Raw genomic sequence first — 16,975 nt, forward strand, 5'->3', positions numbered from 1 at the left:
GTGCGTCGTTTCCGTGTCTATGCGACGCAAATTAGGGGACGCAAATCGTCTATTTTGTACTAGTGCTTGATCATCATGACCTTGAAATTCTCTGTGTTGATGGGGATTTGCGGCCTTTGACACATTTACCTCCTGCTCCTCCTTCTGATTACCAGACAATGCATAGCATTACCAACGGCCGCAGGGGAGGAACCGTCACGGCCCCCAAAATCTCCGCAGGGGCCGAGGGGAGAGCACTAGCTCTCGCGTCCCCGTTGTTGCGTCCACTTCTAACGCCCCGAGGTCTCCGGCCATTCCTCTGAGGTCTCATACCCGGAGTGTTAACAGGGGCGCTTTTAACAGGAGGCGGCCTCGGGAGGAGAACCCTAATGAATCTGCCGCCAACAAGAGGCAAGCAGTGGAAGATCCCAGCCCTTCCGCTGCTAATGAAGTGGTACAGATAGAGGATCTGGATGCCAACGCTACTGAGGAGGCCGAGGGGGAGGACGCTACTAATGCCGGCGTAGGCGACACTGGCGGCACTTCTTTGCTTTCTCGGTCCACTTCTTCTATCCGGGAGAAGCTAAGGGAGTTGATCGCTACTCCTAGCTTTCTCTCAAATCTTTCTCCTGGTATCTTCTACCGGTTTCGGGAGTGGATTGAGAAGAAGGAGGTGTCGCTTAGTGATGCGGTGGCCGCTGCTTTTGCCCCCCAGGTCGTCACCCCTGGCAAGGTCTATCAGCCCAACTGGGATGTCCGGGAGGATGAGTCGCTGTACTCTGACATCCCTGAAAACGGTGGCATTCTTGCCTATCGTATTCTGAAGGGTATTCAGCTACCCTTGGACCGTCCTTCGGGCTCTTTGAAGACTCCTGCCGCGAGGTTAGCTCACGACCAGCTAGTGGTATCGCTACTCCTAGCTTTTTTTTTTTGACGTCCTTCTTTTGTTTTCATAGGCCAACAACGCTGTTATTGAGCTGATCGAGCAGTATTTGGAGTATCAGAGGCTGACGGATACTTACAAGGCCTCTCTAGAGACTTGCCAGGGTCTGCTAAAGGAGGCTGAGGATAAGCTGGCGCCCCTGCAAGATGAGGTTGTAACGCTGAGGCAGAGGGCGGCCCTTCTAGAGGAGACGGAGGAGAATGTCCAGCTGCTGACCAAAGCTGTGGAGGCAGCGAATGCTGAAAAGGATATGGCGGTTCTGGATGTGGCAGCTGCTGAGGCTAGGGGAGCCGCCAAGGCTGTTGCTGACTTCAAGGCAACAGACGAGTATGTGGCGGAGCTCCACAAAAGGTATGATGGCGGCTGAGCAGCTGCCATGAGGTGCGTCTGCAAGACCGTTCCAGACTTTGATTGGAGCGTGATTGAAGATGCTTATGCTGCCGGCCAGCACCTGACGCCGTTTGAGGGGGACCCAAACTTCGTTGACGACGACGCCATAGCAGATGCGGATCCTCGTGAGCCTGGGACGCCAGGGCCCCCTCCCTCCTAAAGCTTTTGGCGGCCATCTCTCAGCTCTTCCTGTTCCTCTAATAGTTTTTAGCTAGTTTTTGCTATGATTTGTAATACATTTAACTTTTTTGATATTGTAATTCGCCTGTTGTTGGCGTCCTTTGAATAATTATTATGTTTTAAAGTACTTGATTCCAACTAAAAGCCTTTTCACATTGGCCGCCATATGATTTTTGTAGATGGCCGCCAAGCCAGTAGCTTTTATTTTTATGGAAAGTACTTTGTTATCCTGGTGTTTGTTGTTTTATTTTTTGTTGATATCCGTATGTTTGCATGATTAACCGTTGACCGTCTTATATTTTTGTCCCGTATTTTTATTAGTGTCCGCTAATGTGACATGGACTCAGCCTGTTATATGGCTTTAATTCTCTTGTGTTGGGTCTGTTATTTGACCGCTAACGCACTTAGCCTGTTATATGGCTTTAATACTCTGTGCTAGGTCTGTCATATGACCGTTAATGCACTTAGCTTGTTATATGGCTTTAATTTTTTGTGCTAGGTCTGTCATATGACCGTTAATGCACTTAGCCTGTTATATGGCTTTAATTCTCTGTGCTAGGTCTGTCATATGACCGTTAATGCACTTAGCCTGTTATATGGCTTTAATTCTCTGTGCTAGGTCTGTCATATGACCGTTAATGCACTTAGCCTGTTATATGGCTTTAATTTTTTGTGCTAGGTCTGTCATATGACCGTTAATGCACTTAGCAGATATGGCTTTAATTTTTTGTGCTAGGTCTGTCATATGACCGTTAATGCACTTAGCCTGTTATATGGCTTTAATTTTTTGTGCTAGGTCTGTCATATGAGCGTTAATGCACTTAGCCTGTTATACTGTTTATGCCATGTGAAAGATGTGAATGTAGAGGATGGAGAGATATCTCAAATACCTGTGGCGAGTGAGTTCCAAGATGTTTTTCCAGAAGATATTCCAGGGATGCCGCCAATGAGAGAAATGGACTTTAAAATTGACCTAGTGCTTGGGACTGGAGCTATTTCTAAGGCACCGTATAGGATGGCACCTGCAGAGATGCAAGAGTTGAAAGTGCAATTAGAGGAATTGTTGGAGAAATGATACATTAGGCCAAGTGTTTCACCTTGGGGAGCACCAGTGTTCTTTGTTCGAAAGAAGGATGGAACCAAGATTGTGTATTGATTACAGATAGTTGAATAATGTCACAATAAAGAATAAGAACCCATTGCCTAGGATTAAGGATTTATTTGATCAACTTAAGGGTGCTGGAATTTTCTCTAAGATTGATTTGAGGTCTGGATATCACCAATTGAGAAGTGCGGAGGAAGATATACCAAAGACAGTGTTTCATACGAGGTATGGGCATTATGAGTTCACAATGATACCATTTGGACTTACTAATGCACCTGCAGCATTTATGGACCTTATGAATAGGACTTTTCAGCCGTATTTAGATAAATTTGTGGTGGTGTTTATTGTGATATATTGGTGTATTCGAAGGACAAAGAAGAGCATGAAGGTCATTTAACGAAAGTTTTGGAGATACTTCGAGAGAAAAAGTTGTATGCTAAGTTATCAAAGTGTGAGTTTTGGCTTGAGAAAGTTGCATTTTTGGGTCATGTGATTTAGAAAGAAGGTGTTGATGTAGATCCATCAAAGATACAAGCAGTAACAGAATGGGCGAGACCGAGTAATGTGACAGAGATTAGAAGTTTCTTAGGACTTGTTGGCTACTATAGGAGGTTTGTACGAGAATTCTCAAAAGTAGCTCAACCTTTGACAAATTTGATGAAGAAAACAACTCGATTCAGTGGGATGAGAAATGTGAGAAAGCTTTCCAAGAATTGAAGAAAGACTTACTTCAGCACCAGTTTTGACGTTACCATCTGGATTAGAAGGTTTTGAGGTGTATACTAACGCTTCTAAGAATGGGTTAGGATGTGTATTGATACAACATGGTAAGGTGGTAGCATATGCTTCAAGGCAACTTAAGCCTTATGAACAGAATTACCCTACTCGCGATTTAGAGTAAGCTGCTGTAGTATTCGCATTGAAGATTTGGAGGCATTATTTGTATGGTGTGTCATGTAAGATTTTCACCGATCTTAAAAGTCTGAAGTATATATTTACTCTGAAGGAGTTGAACATGAGACAGAGGAGATGGCTTGAACTCATTAAGGATTATGATTTGGAGATATTGTATCATGAGGGTAAAGCGAATAAAGTTGTTGATGCGTTGAGTAGGAAGACTAGTCATACGATGAATATGATGGTATTATCTGAGAGATTGTGTGAAGAATTCAGGAGAATGAGTCTAGAGGTCATGGAGCAAGGGCAAGTAGAAGCTCAACTGCATGCACAATGTGTGGAACCTACCTTATTAGATGAGATGCGAGTGAAGCAAAGTAGTGATGAGTGGATGGTGAAGATCAAGAAAATGAAAGAAGATGGAGTTGCCATCGAGTTTGACATCGATGAGAATGGTGTTGTGAAGTACAAGGGAAGATGGTGTGTGCCTAAGGATGAGGAGTTAAAAAGAAAGATTTTGGAAGAAGCTCATAATATGCCATTTTATGTGCATGTCGGAGGACATAAGCTCTATAACTATTTGAAGCAGCATTTTTGGTGGAAAAACATGAAACGTGAAGTGGCTGAGTTTGTTACAAAGTGTTTGACGTGTCAGAAAGTGAAGATTCAGCATATGCGACACGGTGGAATGATGCAACCTTTAGAAGTGCCGAGTTGGAAATGGGAGTCTATTTCAATGGATTTTGTGATGGGATTACCACTTACTAAGTCAGCTAAGAATGCCATATGAGTTATAATGGATCGTTGACAAAGTCGGTCAGGTTTATAACAATGAAGGATACTTGGGGTATGCAACAATTGGCTAGTGCATATGTGTGAGATGTCGTGAGACTATATGGAGTACCAAAGGAAATTCTTTCGATAGAGACTCGAGATTTTTGTCCAAGTTTTGGGACATTGCTCAAGTTTAGTACAACTTTTCACCCTACGACAGATGGACATAGAGAACAATTCAAACTTTGGAGGATATGTTGAGAGCATGTGTAATAGACTTTAGAGGATCTTGGAATGATTATTTGCCAGCTATAGAGTTTTCGTATAACAACAATTATCACTAAAGCATAAAGATGGCACCGTATGAAGCATTGTATGTGTGGAAATGTATGAGTCCTTTGTGCTGGAGTGACACAAGTGAGACGATGACTTTAGGGCCTGAGATGATTGAAGAAACAACGAAACAAGTTAGGCTTATTCAGGAGCACATGAGGGCAACTCAAGATCGATAAAAGGCTTATGTAGATCAGAATAGAAGGGAGATGGAATTCGAGGTTGGGGAGAAGGCTTTGCTAAAAGTGTCACCAACAAAGGGGGTCATGAGATTTGGTAGGAAAGGAAAGTTAAGTCCGGGTTACATTGGACCATATGAGATCTTGGAGGAATTGGGGAAGTAGCCTATGGATTAGCCTTACCAATGGAGTTAGCCAATGTTCATAACGTTTTTCATGTGTCTCAACTTCAAAAATATGTCCATGATCCTACCCATATCATTCAACCTGAAACCATTGAACTAGATGAGATCTTATCCTTTGAGCAACGCCTAGTTAGAATCCTTGATATCAAAACGAGAAGTACCCGAAACAAGGTGGTAAAATTAGTCAAGGTGTTATGGTCAAGTCAAACTTCTGAAGAGGCGCTGAAGATGATATGAAAAATCGATATCCCGAACTTTTTCAGCAGGTACGCTTGAGTTTCGAGGACGAAACTCTTTAAGGGGGTAGAATGTGATACTAACTTCTTGTTTAGTAGCGAGCGATAATGTTAAAGTTTGAGCTACGGATAAATAAACATTATTTATATTTGCAATTATAAACTAATTTGCTTATCAAATTAGATAAACTTGACAAAAGAGGTGATTATGCAATATTCTTATGGACATTCTTTTAGTACTATGTTTAAAATTTTAATTAGATGAGCATGATTTCTTTAACTACTTTTTTCCGTTCTATTCAACACATTTTTGCTTAGATGAACTTATCTAAACTTATTTTTGCAAAAAATAACTTCTAATAAGCTGAACAAAACAGAGCCTTTGTTGACAAAATGTCAACTTAAACTATTATAATAAGTTGTCGCTGCATATATTGCGTATTTGCGTGTATGTAAAACTAGTTACTTGACGTTACAAAATGTGACAACGTAAGGAATTGAGGTTGGCTCAAGTGGTGAACTTTCCCATCTTTCCTCTAGGGTTCAATTCCTATCCCAAGTAAGTATTTGCTTGGGATTTAAGAGGGAGGGGGGTTGACGGGTGTCTGACTTATAATGAACCTCTAGATGGGGACCCTGTGCGAGGGTAGTCCAGAAGATTTCTTCTTGCCAATTTCTTTTTTCTAAAATATCACAATGTGAAAAATTATAATTGCACGCAAAAACACTGGTTGAAAATAAAAAACTTTAACCAACCAACCCGATTTATACTTTATCGTTCAACACTAAGGCTCCGTTTGGTAGGATGTAAAACATTTTCAGTGTAAAATGATTTTCATGGAAAACAATTTACAATGTAAAACACTATTCCAAAATTAGTTTTTCGTTGTTTGGTTCCATGTAAGAAAAATAATGAAATGAAAGGGAAAGTAAGAAGGTAGTCAGAGGAATGTACAAAAGAGATAAGGAAAACAGTTTTGGAAAATGGTTTTCCATCATTATGAGTGTAATTTTACCCCAAAGAAAAATAGTTTTACACACTCTTTTGGAGTTAACTACCTAGTAAGGACATAAAGTATGAGAGTTTTTGTAACAGCCCGCACTTCCGAGCTGCTAGCTAATCACACTTAATATACGCTAATTACAATTAACGCTTAATCACCTCGAATTATATTTACTTGCAGCGGAACCATAACCTAAAGAACGATCCTGGACTTGTGGGTCAGGCCCACAACAAATCATCCTCAATAACCAAATAACATATTACATAATACCTTGCTCGACTCTTAAAGCAATATAATAATTTATTCATAAATAAGGATAAATAATCCCAAATACAACCTAGGAACCCTTACATCTCATTATAACCTTGATACTTAAATTCTTCCTTTTAAACCATTCCGAGCTTTCCACATACGAACCTGCAAGATCACTAACAATGAACTCTGCCCCCACCAGGACAGGTTCCAAGAACAAAATCAGGAAAACTGAGTACACACTGACCAACCAGAACATCTTTTTCAGTGGCTAAAAACGTATTTACAGATTTAAGTTTATCTTACGAGACAATTGAAATCAAGATACAGCGAGGTCCTAAATAAAGAATTATATAACAAATATTTGAACACAATTTATAACGTTACTTCACTCGAACTAATACGATCTTCCGAAGTCAACTCTAACATACTTTACGTCAATAAATATCTCCCACTTCTATGGTTCATACACAAAAACATTTAATCCTATATGTATATCGTAGTTAACTCCTCCATAAACTCCTAACCAGTTTCTTGGTAAATCATTTCCATAATCGGATTCCATAACTTGGGTGAGTAAAACATCATTTCGGAAATTAAAGTTTGAAAAAACTTTCCACGAAACCACTCGAATATTCAAATACATATTCTATTTTCTTTCAGAAATCATGTTACACTGGGGAAGAGAACACGAATAGAGTTGCCTTTCAGGCGAATTCTCTAAGCTTTATACAAGGGATGTTTCCCTCTTCCATTTTGTACAGCTTGCAAGACTTTTAGGTCATGACCCTCACATAACGGAGCAATACCCGGTCCAGAGCAATACCCGCTCTAACACATAATGAGCAAACGTGCTCCACAAATATTGTTCGTCACTGCTTTAGCAGCTTCTTCCCCTCATAAAACAGAATCATAAATTAATATTTTCGAAAATTCATATTCATAAATCTCAAATTGTCATAATAGAATCACTTTCGGGTATTAGATATACCCAAATTAAATTGCTTGCATTATATTTTAGTAACTTGGTATAAATCAGCCTTTATAAAAAAAATTCCTTGGCTAAATTTTTCAATACCGACTTTAAAGAACTATGCTTCATTTCCATAAAGGATTCTCCAAAACAAAAATTGCTTACCAAAAGATCATGTCTCCAATTAGAGTTCTTATTCTATATAAACTTTATAGCTAAAACACAAATGCTCTTTACGAAGAATAACCTTTCCATTTAATCCTATTTAGCAATCCATCAAACTTATAACCATCTCCAACATGCATGTATTTCCTATCTTACAAAATCCGTTTTCAAGAATTCGGAATTCTCTAAAGACTATATCTCAATAATATGACATATCCTTTAGTCTGAAGTTCTCTTCCTCCCCAAAACACATTCAGAAAACTTACTTATAGCTTTACATTTCCTATTAAATCTAATATCCCAAATGGTTTATTGCTGGCTCCAATGATACCGTAAATTCCCAATGTATACCAAAACCAGAGTAGTTTCTTCCAGAGAATGTCTAAAGGTGCTTCTAAAGAATATAATTTACTCATAATCTGGATGTCTTTTCCTCACAAACATATAACACAATAATTAGTTTTTTTGAACTTAGAGAAACCGAAAGATAAAATCCTCAAAATTTATATCAGAAACTCCTTCCTTTTGAAGACTCATATTATAGTCATAATAACTCCCATCACAAACATCTATCTATAATTCACATACATAATCTAAATTCATAATATCTCTAATAAATATATCGATTATATTTGATATCTCACTCTAGAATCAAATCCATTTATAACTTACATGTACTTGAAATAACTCATACGCCTACTTTAGTGAAAACATATAACATAACTTATAGACAATAGAACTTAACCTGCGATTTAGTTCTACCTTTGTCTTAAAACTCATAAACATGTATTTCACAAACCATATAGTACACAAATCACATTTTTAATACAACATAAGTTCAACTTATGAAAACATATCAAGATCAACTTATATAGTTTATATGATCAATCGGAATATCAATAATATATTTGGAAAGTGGAAGGACATGTGTGTACCTCCTTCATTTCCCCAAAGAACGCTCGATTCCATTATGATCTTCAAGAGTCCGACATCTCTAAATTCTTTATCAATCTCCAACAATCACCTCACAACAATATGAACAACAATTAACATCCTTACTACCAATTAGATAAAGAAATTAACTTTCTCATACCTTCTAACCTCTTTCATGAACTACCCACAACTCCTTATTTACAAACCATTCTACTAATCCAATTCACTATATCAATCTCTAACTCCAATTAACCTCATTCTAATTCACAGAGGATACTATCAAACAACATGGCTTATTGATATTATATAATATAACTTAAGAAATATAAATACAATTTATAACCTAACCCAACCCATTAAATAAATAGGAAAGATTTAATCTTTAAGTTGAACAAACTTTTATCATATCTGATTTTCGTAACAAGATCAGCAAATTGCTCTTACAAAACTCACTTGAATCCATTGAAAAGAAAACACAACAAGTTACTTGTTTGGAACATGATATCCATCTTGATTATTAGTTCCACTATATTCTGAATTAAAGTCATCTTCTCTTAAAACTGGTTATTGTTTATAAGTATACAAATATACTTAAAACTTCCTGACAGAACAAAGTAATTTGGAAGCTATAATGTAAAATAAAAGTTTACCAACATAAATCATGATTAGCTTTAACAATTTGAATTGAATCAAACAACAATAATTATATCTTTAGGAAATCATATATATGAAAACTTAATTGTTATACCTGATTTTGGAATTCACAAACAACAAGACACAAGAACTCAATTCAGCCAATCAACACGATGCGCACAACATCGATGGTGGTAGCTCGCCGGCGAAGAGGACCGGAAAACAGTAGCAGCACCGATGGGACGAAAGCAAAAAAAAGAATTCGTTGACAACAACAACATGCAACAGCCACAACACCACAAATCAGGTGCCAGCAACATCCACGAAGAAGAGGAGAGAGAAAAACGCTGCAACAGTGGCAGTAAACAACTACAACTTCCAGAGATCATAACTCCTGGCTCCGAACTCCGATTGAAGAAATTTTTGAGCCTAAATTCAATAACTCGAAGAGATCTACAACTTTGATGAAGGAACAAAGACTAAAAAATGAGAGTGTGTTGCTTGAATTTGACGGACAGAACAGAGGAAGAAGGAGGAGAGTGAGTGAGAGAGAGAAAATTAGGAATTTGGGGTTTCATTTATCTTTGGTAAAGCTTGGTAAAAATTTGACAACCCATTACTATTGTGGCATCCCCACCAAAAGCCATGAAATATAAGAAAGGAAATGGTTTCTTTTCATTTCATTATATTTATTTAAAAAAAAAAAAAAAATCTGATTTTAGATTATCAAAATTTCAAAACTTTTTAACTCATAAATTTTCACCATACAAGAATCATAATACTATAATTCTCCAAATAGTCTAGTTTCATTTATAAATAACTAACTCACTTTAAAACATGCTTAAAAATACCCGCTGTTACAGTTTTTTCCAACAAAGACCTCAACAATTTTTTTGATCTACTAAGGACCTCATATATACTATGGTTACATTGTCCATCCAATATTATTAACTTTGTTTTCTTTTTGTTTTAAAAAATTGAAATGGCCCCACCAACTCAATTATTCTTCATCTCTTTCCATATTCCTCTTAATTTGACTTTAACTTTTTTTCCATAAAACAATGAGTATTTTTATCAAATTGGTACTCTAAGATACATTATTTGATCACATGAACATATTTTAAAAAATTATCACATGTGTGTATTTTCAAAGATTTTCTTTAATCATATGAGTATTTCTTAAAATTTGGACTACTTATAATATTTAATAAATCTTCATTGACCATATAAGCCCTTTAGCTAATGTTATATACCCACCTCTATTTACATCTTATATATTCTTAGAGTAATTGTCACAGAAGAACTCTAAAGAATCTATAATTATATCTCTCTCAATTCTTTACCTTTTTTCTCTTTTCTCTCCCGGACACTCATAAAAAGTCTCGGGTCAGTAGTTAATGAATTCATGCCACAACTATTCACAAAGCAGGATAAAGGGCAAAAAATAAGGGGTAAAAGAAAAAAATACAGAATTATAAAGAAAAATAAGAACATGTATTTTTAATACGGTATATGTGTTTTTAATAAATTTCTACAACATCTTATATGTAGTCGATTTTTAAGAAATACTCATATGATTAAAGGAAATCTTTAAAAATAAACACATGTTGTGATTTTTTTAAAATGATCATATGATCAAAGAATGTATCTTAAAGTACCAATTTGACAAAAATACTCATAGTTTTATGAAAAAGAGTTAAAGTCAAATTAGGAGGAAGATGGAGAGCGATAAAGAATAATTGAGTTGGTAGGCCTTTTCAATTTTTTAAACAAAAAATAAACAAAGTTAATAAAATTGGATGGAAAATGTACATATTGGATGGAAATGTAACCATGGTTAATTTGAGGTCCTTAGTAGATCAAAAAAATTATTGAGGTCCTTGTTAGAAAAAATTCTCATAGTTTAGGTCCTTATTGGGTAGTTAACTCCACTCTTTTGCCAACCAAACAATATAAAATTGAAAATAGAGAAAAATGTTGTAAATAAACAGAAGAGAGAAGAGAGAAGAGAGAATCGTGTTGTATATCTTATTCCATGTAGTCCGAGGTATATATATACAATACAATAGTTAGGGTTTTACTTGGAGAACAAAACCCTAGAATATCCCGGATATATTAATGGGGGTATAATGGGCATCCATATTATATTTCATAACACTCCCCCTTGGATGTCCATTATACAAAATAAAAGTTCTCTCTTAAAATAAGATATTTCCTAATGCGCGTAAGATGCTGCCTCATTAAAAACCTTACCAGGAAAACCCAGTGGGAAAACCATGGTTAAGGGAAAAAGAGTGCAGCGCGCATCTACTCCCCCTCATGATTACATAACTTGAGATCTTTGAGACGACGTAATCCAATACGGTAAACTAATTTCTTGAAAGTGGCAGTTGGAAGTGCCTTGGTAAATAGGTCTGCCAAATTTTCACTTGAACGAATCTGTAGAACCTGTACATCACCATTCTTCTGTAGTTCATGGGTGAAGAAGAATTTTGGTAAAATGTGTTTTGTTCTATCACCCTTGATGTATCCTTCCTCTGAGCTGTGCAATGCATGCTGCATTATCCTCATACATAACTGTTGGAGCTTCTTTCCCTATAGATATGCCACAATCTTCTCGTATATGTTGAATTACGGACCTTAACCATAACATTCACGACTAGCTTCGTGGATAGCTAAAATCTCTGCATGGTTGGAAGAGTGGCTGCAATGGTTTGCTTCATGGAACGCCAAGAAATGGCAGTACCACCACTTGTGAACACATATCCTGTTTGTGATCGAGCATTATGGGGATCAGACAAATACCCTGCATCTGCAAAACCAATTAAGTCTTCTTTGGGTTGGTTAGAAAAGAATAAACCCATATCTTTTGTTCCTTGGAGGTAACGAAGTACATGTTTTATTCCATTCCAATGCCTTCGAGTTGGACATGAGCTAAACCTTGCTAGCAAGTTCACAGAAATGATATGTCAGGTCTCGTATGGCTAGCAAGATACATCAATGCCCCTATTGCACTTAAGTATGGTACTTCAGGACCAAGGATTTCTTCATTGATTTCTCGAGGACGGAATGGGTCTTTATCAACATCAGTGATCTTACAACCATTGGGCTACTCAAGGGTGTGCTTGATCCAAATAAAACCTTTTTAACACCTTTTCCGTATATGTTGTTTGATGTACAAGGATTCCATTCTTTAGATGCTCAATTTGTAGCCCCAAGCAAAATTTTGTCTTTCCAAGATCTTTCATCTCAAATTCTTTCTTCAAATATTCCAGCGTGTGTGAAATTTCTTCAGGGGTCCCAATAATATTTAAATCATCAACATACATTGCAATTATTCAAATCCTGCCCCAAATCTTTTATAAAAAGCATGGACTGATAGGGTCATTCTTATAGCCTTCACTTAATAAGTACTCACTGAGGCGATTATACCACATACGCCCTGATTGCTTCAATCTATAAAGAGATCTGTTTAATTTTATGCAGTAATGTTCTCGAGAATTAGAATTTGCTGCTTCTGGCAGTTTAAATCCTTCTGGGACTTTCATATAAATGTCATTGTCCAGTGGCCCATATAAGTAGGCTGTGACTACATCCATTAAACGTAAATCAAGTCCTTCTCTTATTGCCAGACTATAAGAAATCTGAAAGTAGTTGCGTCCACCAAGGGGAGTATGTTTCTTCATAATCAATTCCAGGTCTTTGTGAGAATCCTTGTGCAACTAAACGTGCTTTGTATCTCACAATTTCACCATCTTCATTCTTCTTTCGCACAAACCCATTTATGTCCCACTGGTTTTACACCTTTAGGTGTACGGACTACTGGTCCAAAGACTTCTCTCTTTGCAAGAGATTTTAATTCTGCCTCAATTGCTTCCTTCCATTTTGGCCAATCATCCTTTGTGCACACTCTTCAATAGACTTTGGTTCATGATCCTCATTTTCTTCCATAACATCAACTGCTACATTGCATGCAAAAATTTCATCGACTCGATTTGATTTCGGTTCCATTTTATTCCAGACATGACATAATCAGTTGAGATCTCTTCATTGTCAGGTACCTGAATTTCTTCCTTTGCCATGTCTAAAGTCTCTCCTGGAGATCCTTCAAAATTCTTTGTTTCCTCGGTCTGGCCATTATCATTCTGCTCCTTTTTTTTCCGAGGATTCTTATCTTTGGAACCAATAGGTCTACCACGCTTCAGGCGTGCTGTAGACTCACTAGCAGTTTGATGTTTTCCTTCTGGGACATCAATTTTGATTGGAGCATTCACAGCTGGTATATGCGACTTGGTTACTCTATTTGGGTCAGTAAATGCGTCTGGCAATCGATTTGCTAAGCTTTGTAAATGAATTATCTTTTGGACTTCTAATTCACATTGTTTATTACGAGGATCAAGATGAGATAATGATAATTCATTCCAACTGATTTCCTTCTCCAGCTGTTTATTCTCTCCCCTTAATGTTGGAAAAACTGACTCATTAAAGTGACAGTCTGCAAATCGAGCCTTAAATAGATTCCCTGTGGATGGCTCTAGATATTTAATTATTGATGGAGATTCATATCCAACATATATTCCTAACCTCCTTTGAGGACCCATCTTAGAACGATGTGGTGGAGCAATTGGAACATATACAGCACATCCAAAAACTTTTAGATGGGAAATATTTGGTTCCTGACCAAAAACCAATTGTGATGGGGAGAACTTTTGATTACTCGTTGGCCTGATGCGAATTAATGCTGCTGCATGTAATATAGCATGTCCCAAGCAGAGATTGGGAGTTTGGACTTCATAAGTAGTGGTCTAGCAATCAACTGGAGACGCTTTATTAATGATTCAGCTAGACCATTTTGTGTGTGAACATGTGCTACAGGATGTTCAACACTTATCCCAATAGACATGCAATAATCATCAAAGGCTTGAGAAGTGAATTCACCAGCATTATCAAGGCGGATTGCCTTCATAGGGAAATCTGGAAAATGTGCTCGTAATCTAATCAATTGAGCAAGTAGTCTCGCAAACGCCAGGTTGCGAGTTGATAAAAGGATACATGTGACCATCTACTCGATGCGTCAATTAAAACCATAAAATATCTAATGTTCCACATGGTGGGTGAATTGGCCCACAAATATCTCCCTGTATACGTTCCAAAAAATTGATAGATTCAAAATCTATTTTGGTTGGTGAAGGTCGTATTATCAACTTGCCTTGTGAGCAAGCAGCACATGAGAAATCATTAGGAAGAATCTTCTGGTTCTTCAATGAATGTCCACATGAATTTTCAATTATTTTTCGCATCATTATTGAACCAGGGTGGCCCAACCGGTCATGCCAAATAGTGAAATTATCTGCAAACTTCCTGTTTACTATGGCATATGTTTCAATTGTATTGATTTTAGTATAATACAGACCAGTGGAAAATGCAGGTAATTTCTCCAAAATATTCTTAGTGCCTTGGGTAATACTCGTGATATGAAGGTATTCAACATTTCCTTCACTTATTGTCTCAATATGATATCCATTATGGCGAATATCTTTAAAGCTCAATAAATTTCTTTGAGATTTGGGAGAATATAGTGCATCAATGATTTCAAATTTCGTTCCCATAGGCAATAATATATTTGCTCTTCCGGAGCCTTCAATTATCTTTGTACTACCTGATATATACTCACACTAGTTTCTTTCATTGTCAAATAAGAGAAATATCTCTTCTTTTTAGTATGGTATGAGTAGTTGCACTGTCTGCTAGGCATAAATCTTCACCATTCATTGCTAACTGAACTTGAGGGGTATTCATATTCTTCAAATAAATGAAATAACAATAATATATAAGAATAACTAAATAACCAAAATTTAACAATGTCATATAAAATCATAGTACTAACAAATAAAATCTAAAATAAAATAACATAATCCAAACAAAAATCCATAGTAATAACTTAATAAATGAAAACGAAGTTTTATTCTTTAAATGACCATAATCGAATCTAAGGATTAGTTATTCCCTTCAGGGGTGGTGAAGAAATCAGCAACTTCCAGGTGAGTTGTATTGCCACAATCAAAGTCACCTTCGCCATCTTCGTACACAAGATTTGTTTCTACTTTCTTTCCCTTTTGCTTCAATGATTGTTGATAGAGGTCAACCAAGTGTTTTGGTGTACGACACGTACGAGACCAATGACCTTTTCCTCCACATCGATAGCATACATTGGTCACGTTCTCATTTTTATCTTTCTCTTGTTTGTTATCATCTTTATTGTCCCTCTTCTGGTGGGAATATGAATTCTTGAAAGAACCACCTCGGCCTCGACCTCGACCATATCCATATCCACGTCCACGACCTCGACCATGTCCATATCCACGTCCACGTCCACGACCACTATTGTTGGCATGATGTTTTTCTTTCCCATTATGGGATGCCGCATTCGCTTCAGGGAATGGAGCAAACCAGTTGGACGTGATTCATGATTTTTCATCAGTAGCTCGTTATTTTGCTCAGCCACAAGGAGACAAGATATAAGTTCAGAATATTTCTTAAATTCCTTTTCACGGTATTGTGTCTGCAGGACAACATTATTCGCATGAAAGGTAGTGTATGTTTTCTCTAGCATTTCTGCATCAGTGATTTTCTCTCCACATAATTTCAACTGTGAAGTAATTCTGAACATAGCTGAGTTATATTCACTTACAGACTTAAAGTCTTGTAGTCTTAAATGTAACCAGTCATAACGAGCTTGGGTAATATTACAGTTTTCTGGTGGTCATACCTTTCCTTTAGATTACTCCAAAGGACTTGTGGATCTTTCACAGTCAAGTACTCAATCTTAAGACCTTCATGGAGGTGGTGGCGAAGAAATATAATAACCTTAGCTTTGTTTTGACTTGTTGCTTTATTGCCTGCTTTGATTGTATCACCAAGGTCTTTTGCATCTAGGTGAATTTCAGCGTCTAACACCCAAGACAAATAGTTCTTTCCATTCACCGTCTAACACCCAAGACAAATAGTTCTTTCCAGTAATATCAAGGGCCGCAAATTCAAGCTTTGTAAGGTTCGACATAGTATACTATATACAAGTGAATATGGCGAAATTAGGACTTCATATAATATTGTAATTCAATATTGTAGTTTAAGGGGTTCATATAGTAGGGAATGTAAGAATATAATTCGAATAAATAATGTTCCTATAGTATTCAAATACATCCAGTATAATATGATACATGTTTTAGACGCAGGAATAAAAAAAAAAAACAAATAGTAACCAAACTGACAAGGTTTTCATATGCAGAATCAAGTCTAATATAATACTACCAAGTTGTAATTTAATAACAAACAAGCAAAGTAAAAAGTCTGCTCATATGAAGAAAAAAAACAGGAATATGTAACCTTTTCATGAAATTATGTTATAAGACTAAAGTGAAAATATACAGGTTGTTTGGCTACTATTGCCACTTGAACAAATTTACAAGTTCATGACACTGGTACTTGGTTCAGGAGGAAAGCAATTTCATTAATGATTTGTATGATCAACTTGAACAAGTCATAACAGAGGCAGAACATTCAAAGCAAAAAGCGTTTGATGAATCAATTAGGCGTATATATAGTCCACCAAATAGTTAACAAAGATTAAGTAGTGAACAAGTATGGTGCAACGAGTAATATTTTCAAAAACATGCGGCAATACAAACTCAATTCGACTTTAGAAAGTTAGACATCATTACTAGCATAAATAAATTGAAGCAAAGTTATCAAAAACATGCGGCAATACAAACTCAATGCACCGAACAAAACGTGCGGCAATACAAAACATAATC

At 36.8% G+C, this 16,975-nt stretch overlaps 2 protein-coding genes and 1 long non-coding RNA gene across 3 annotated transcripts; all 3 read right to left on the bottom strand.

Annotated features, from left to right (window-relative positions):
- Positions 1–6,487: 6,487 nt before the first annotated feature.
- On the bottom strand, positions 6,488–8,826 carry LOC104901229 (uncharacterized). Its single transcript, XR_791165.4, has 2 exons — positions 8,531–8,826; positions 6,488–6,646 (listed from the first exon to the last, which is right to left on the bottom strand). It is a non-coding gene; the product is annotated as an uncharacterized LOC104901229 (long non-coding RNA).
- Positions 8,827–11,836: 3,010 nt separating this feature from the next.
- On the bottom strand, positions 11,837–12,760 carry LOC130589888 (secreted RxLR effector protein 161-like). The gene is made up of 2 exons (XM_057391518.1): positions 12,580–12,760; positions 11,837–12,105 (listed from the first exon to the last, which is right to left on the bottom strand). The coding sequence occupies exons 1-2, from the start codon at positions 12,758–12,760 to the stop codon at positions 11,837–11,839; spliced, it is 450 nt and encodes a 149-aa protein (XP_057247501.1).
- Positions 12,761–15,157: 2,397 nt separating this feature from the next.
- On the bottom strand, positions 15,158–16,383 carry LOC104901243 (uncharacterized). Its single transcript, XM_057391519.1, has 4 exons — positions 16,363–16,383; positions 15,931–16,148; positions 15,675–15,823; positions 15,158–15,591 (listed from the first exon to the last, which is right to left on the bottom strand). The coding sequence occupies exons 1-4, from the start codon at positions 16,381–16,383 to the stop codon at positions 15,158–15,160; spliced, it is 822 nt and encodes a 273-aa protein (XP_057247502.1).
- Between the last annotated feature and the right edge of the window lie 592 nt (positions 16,384–16,975).

This window comes from Beta vulgaris, chromosome 8 (genome assembly GCF_026745355.1).
Source record: "Beta vulgaris subsp. vulgaris cultivar EL10 chromosome 8, EL10.2, whole genome shotgun sequence".
In the NCBI taxonomy this organism is placed as follows: domain Eukaryota; kingdom Viridiplantae; phylum Streptophyta; class Magnoliopsida; order Caryophyllales; family Amaranthaceae; genus Beta; species Beta vulgaris.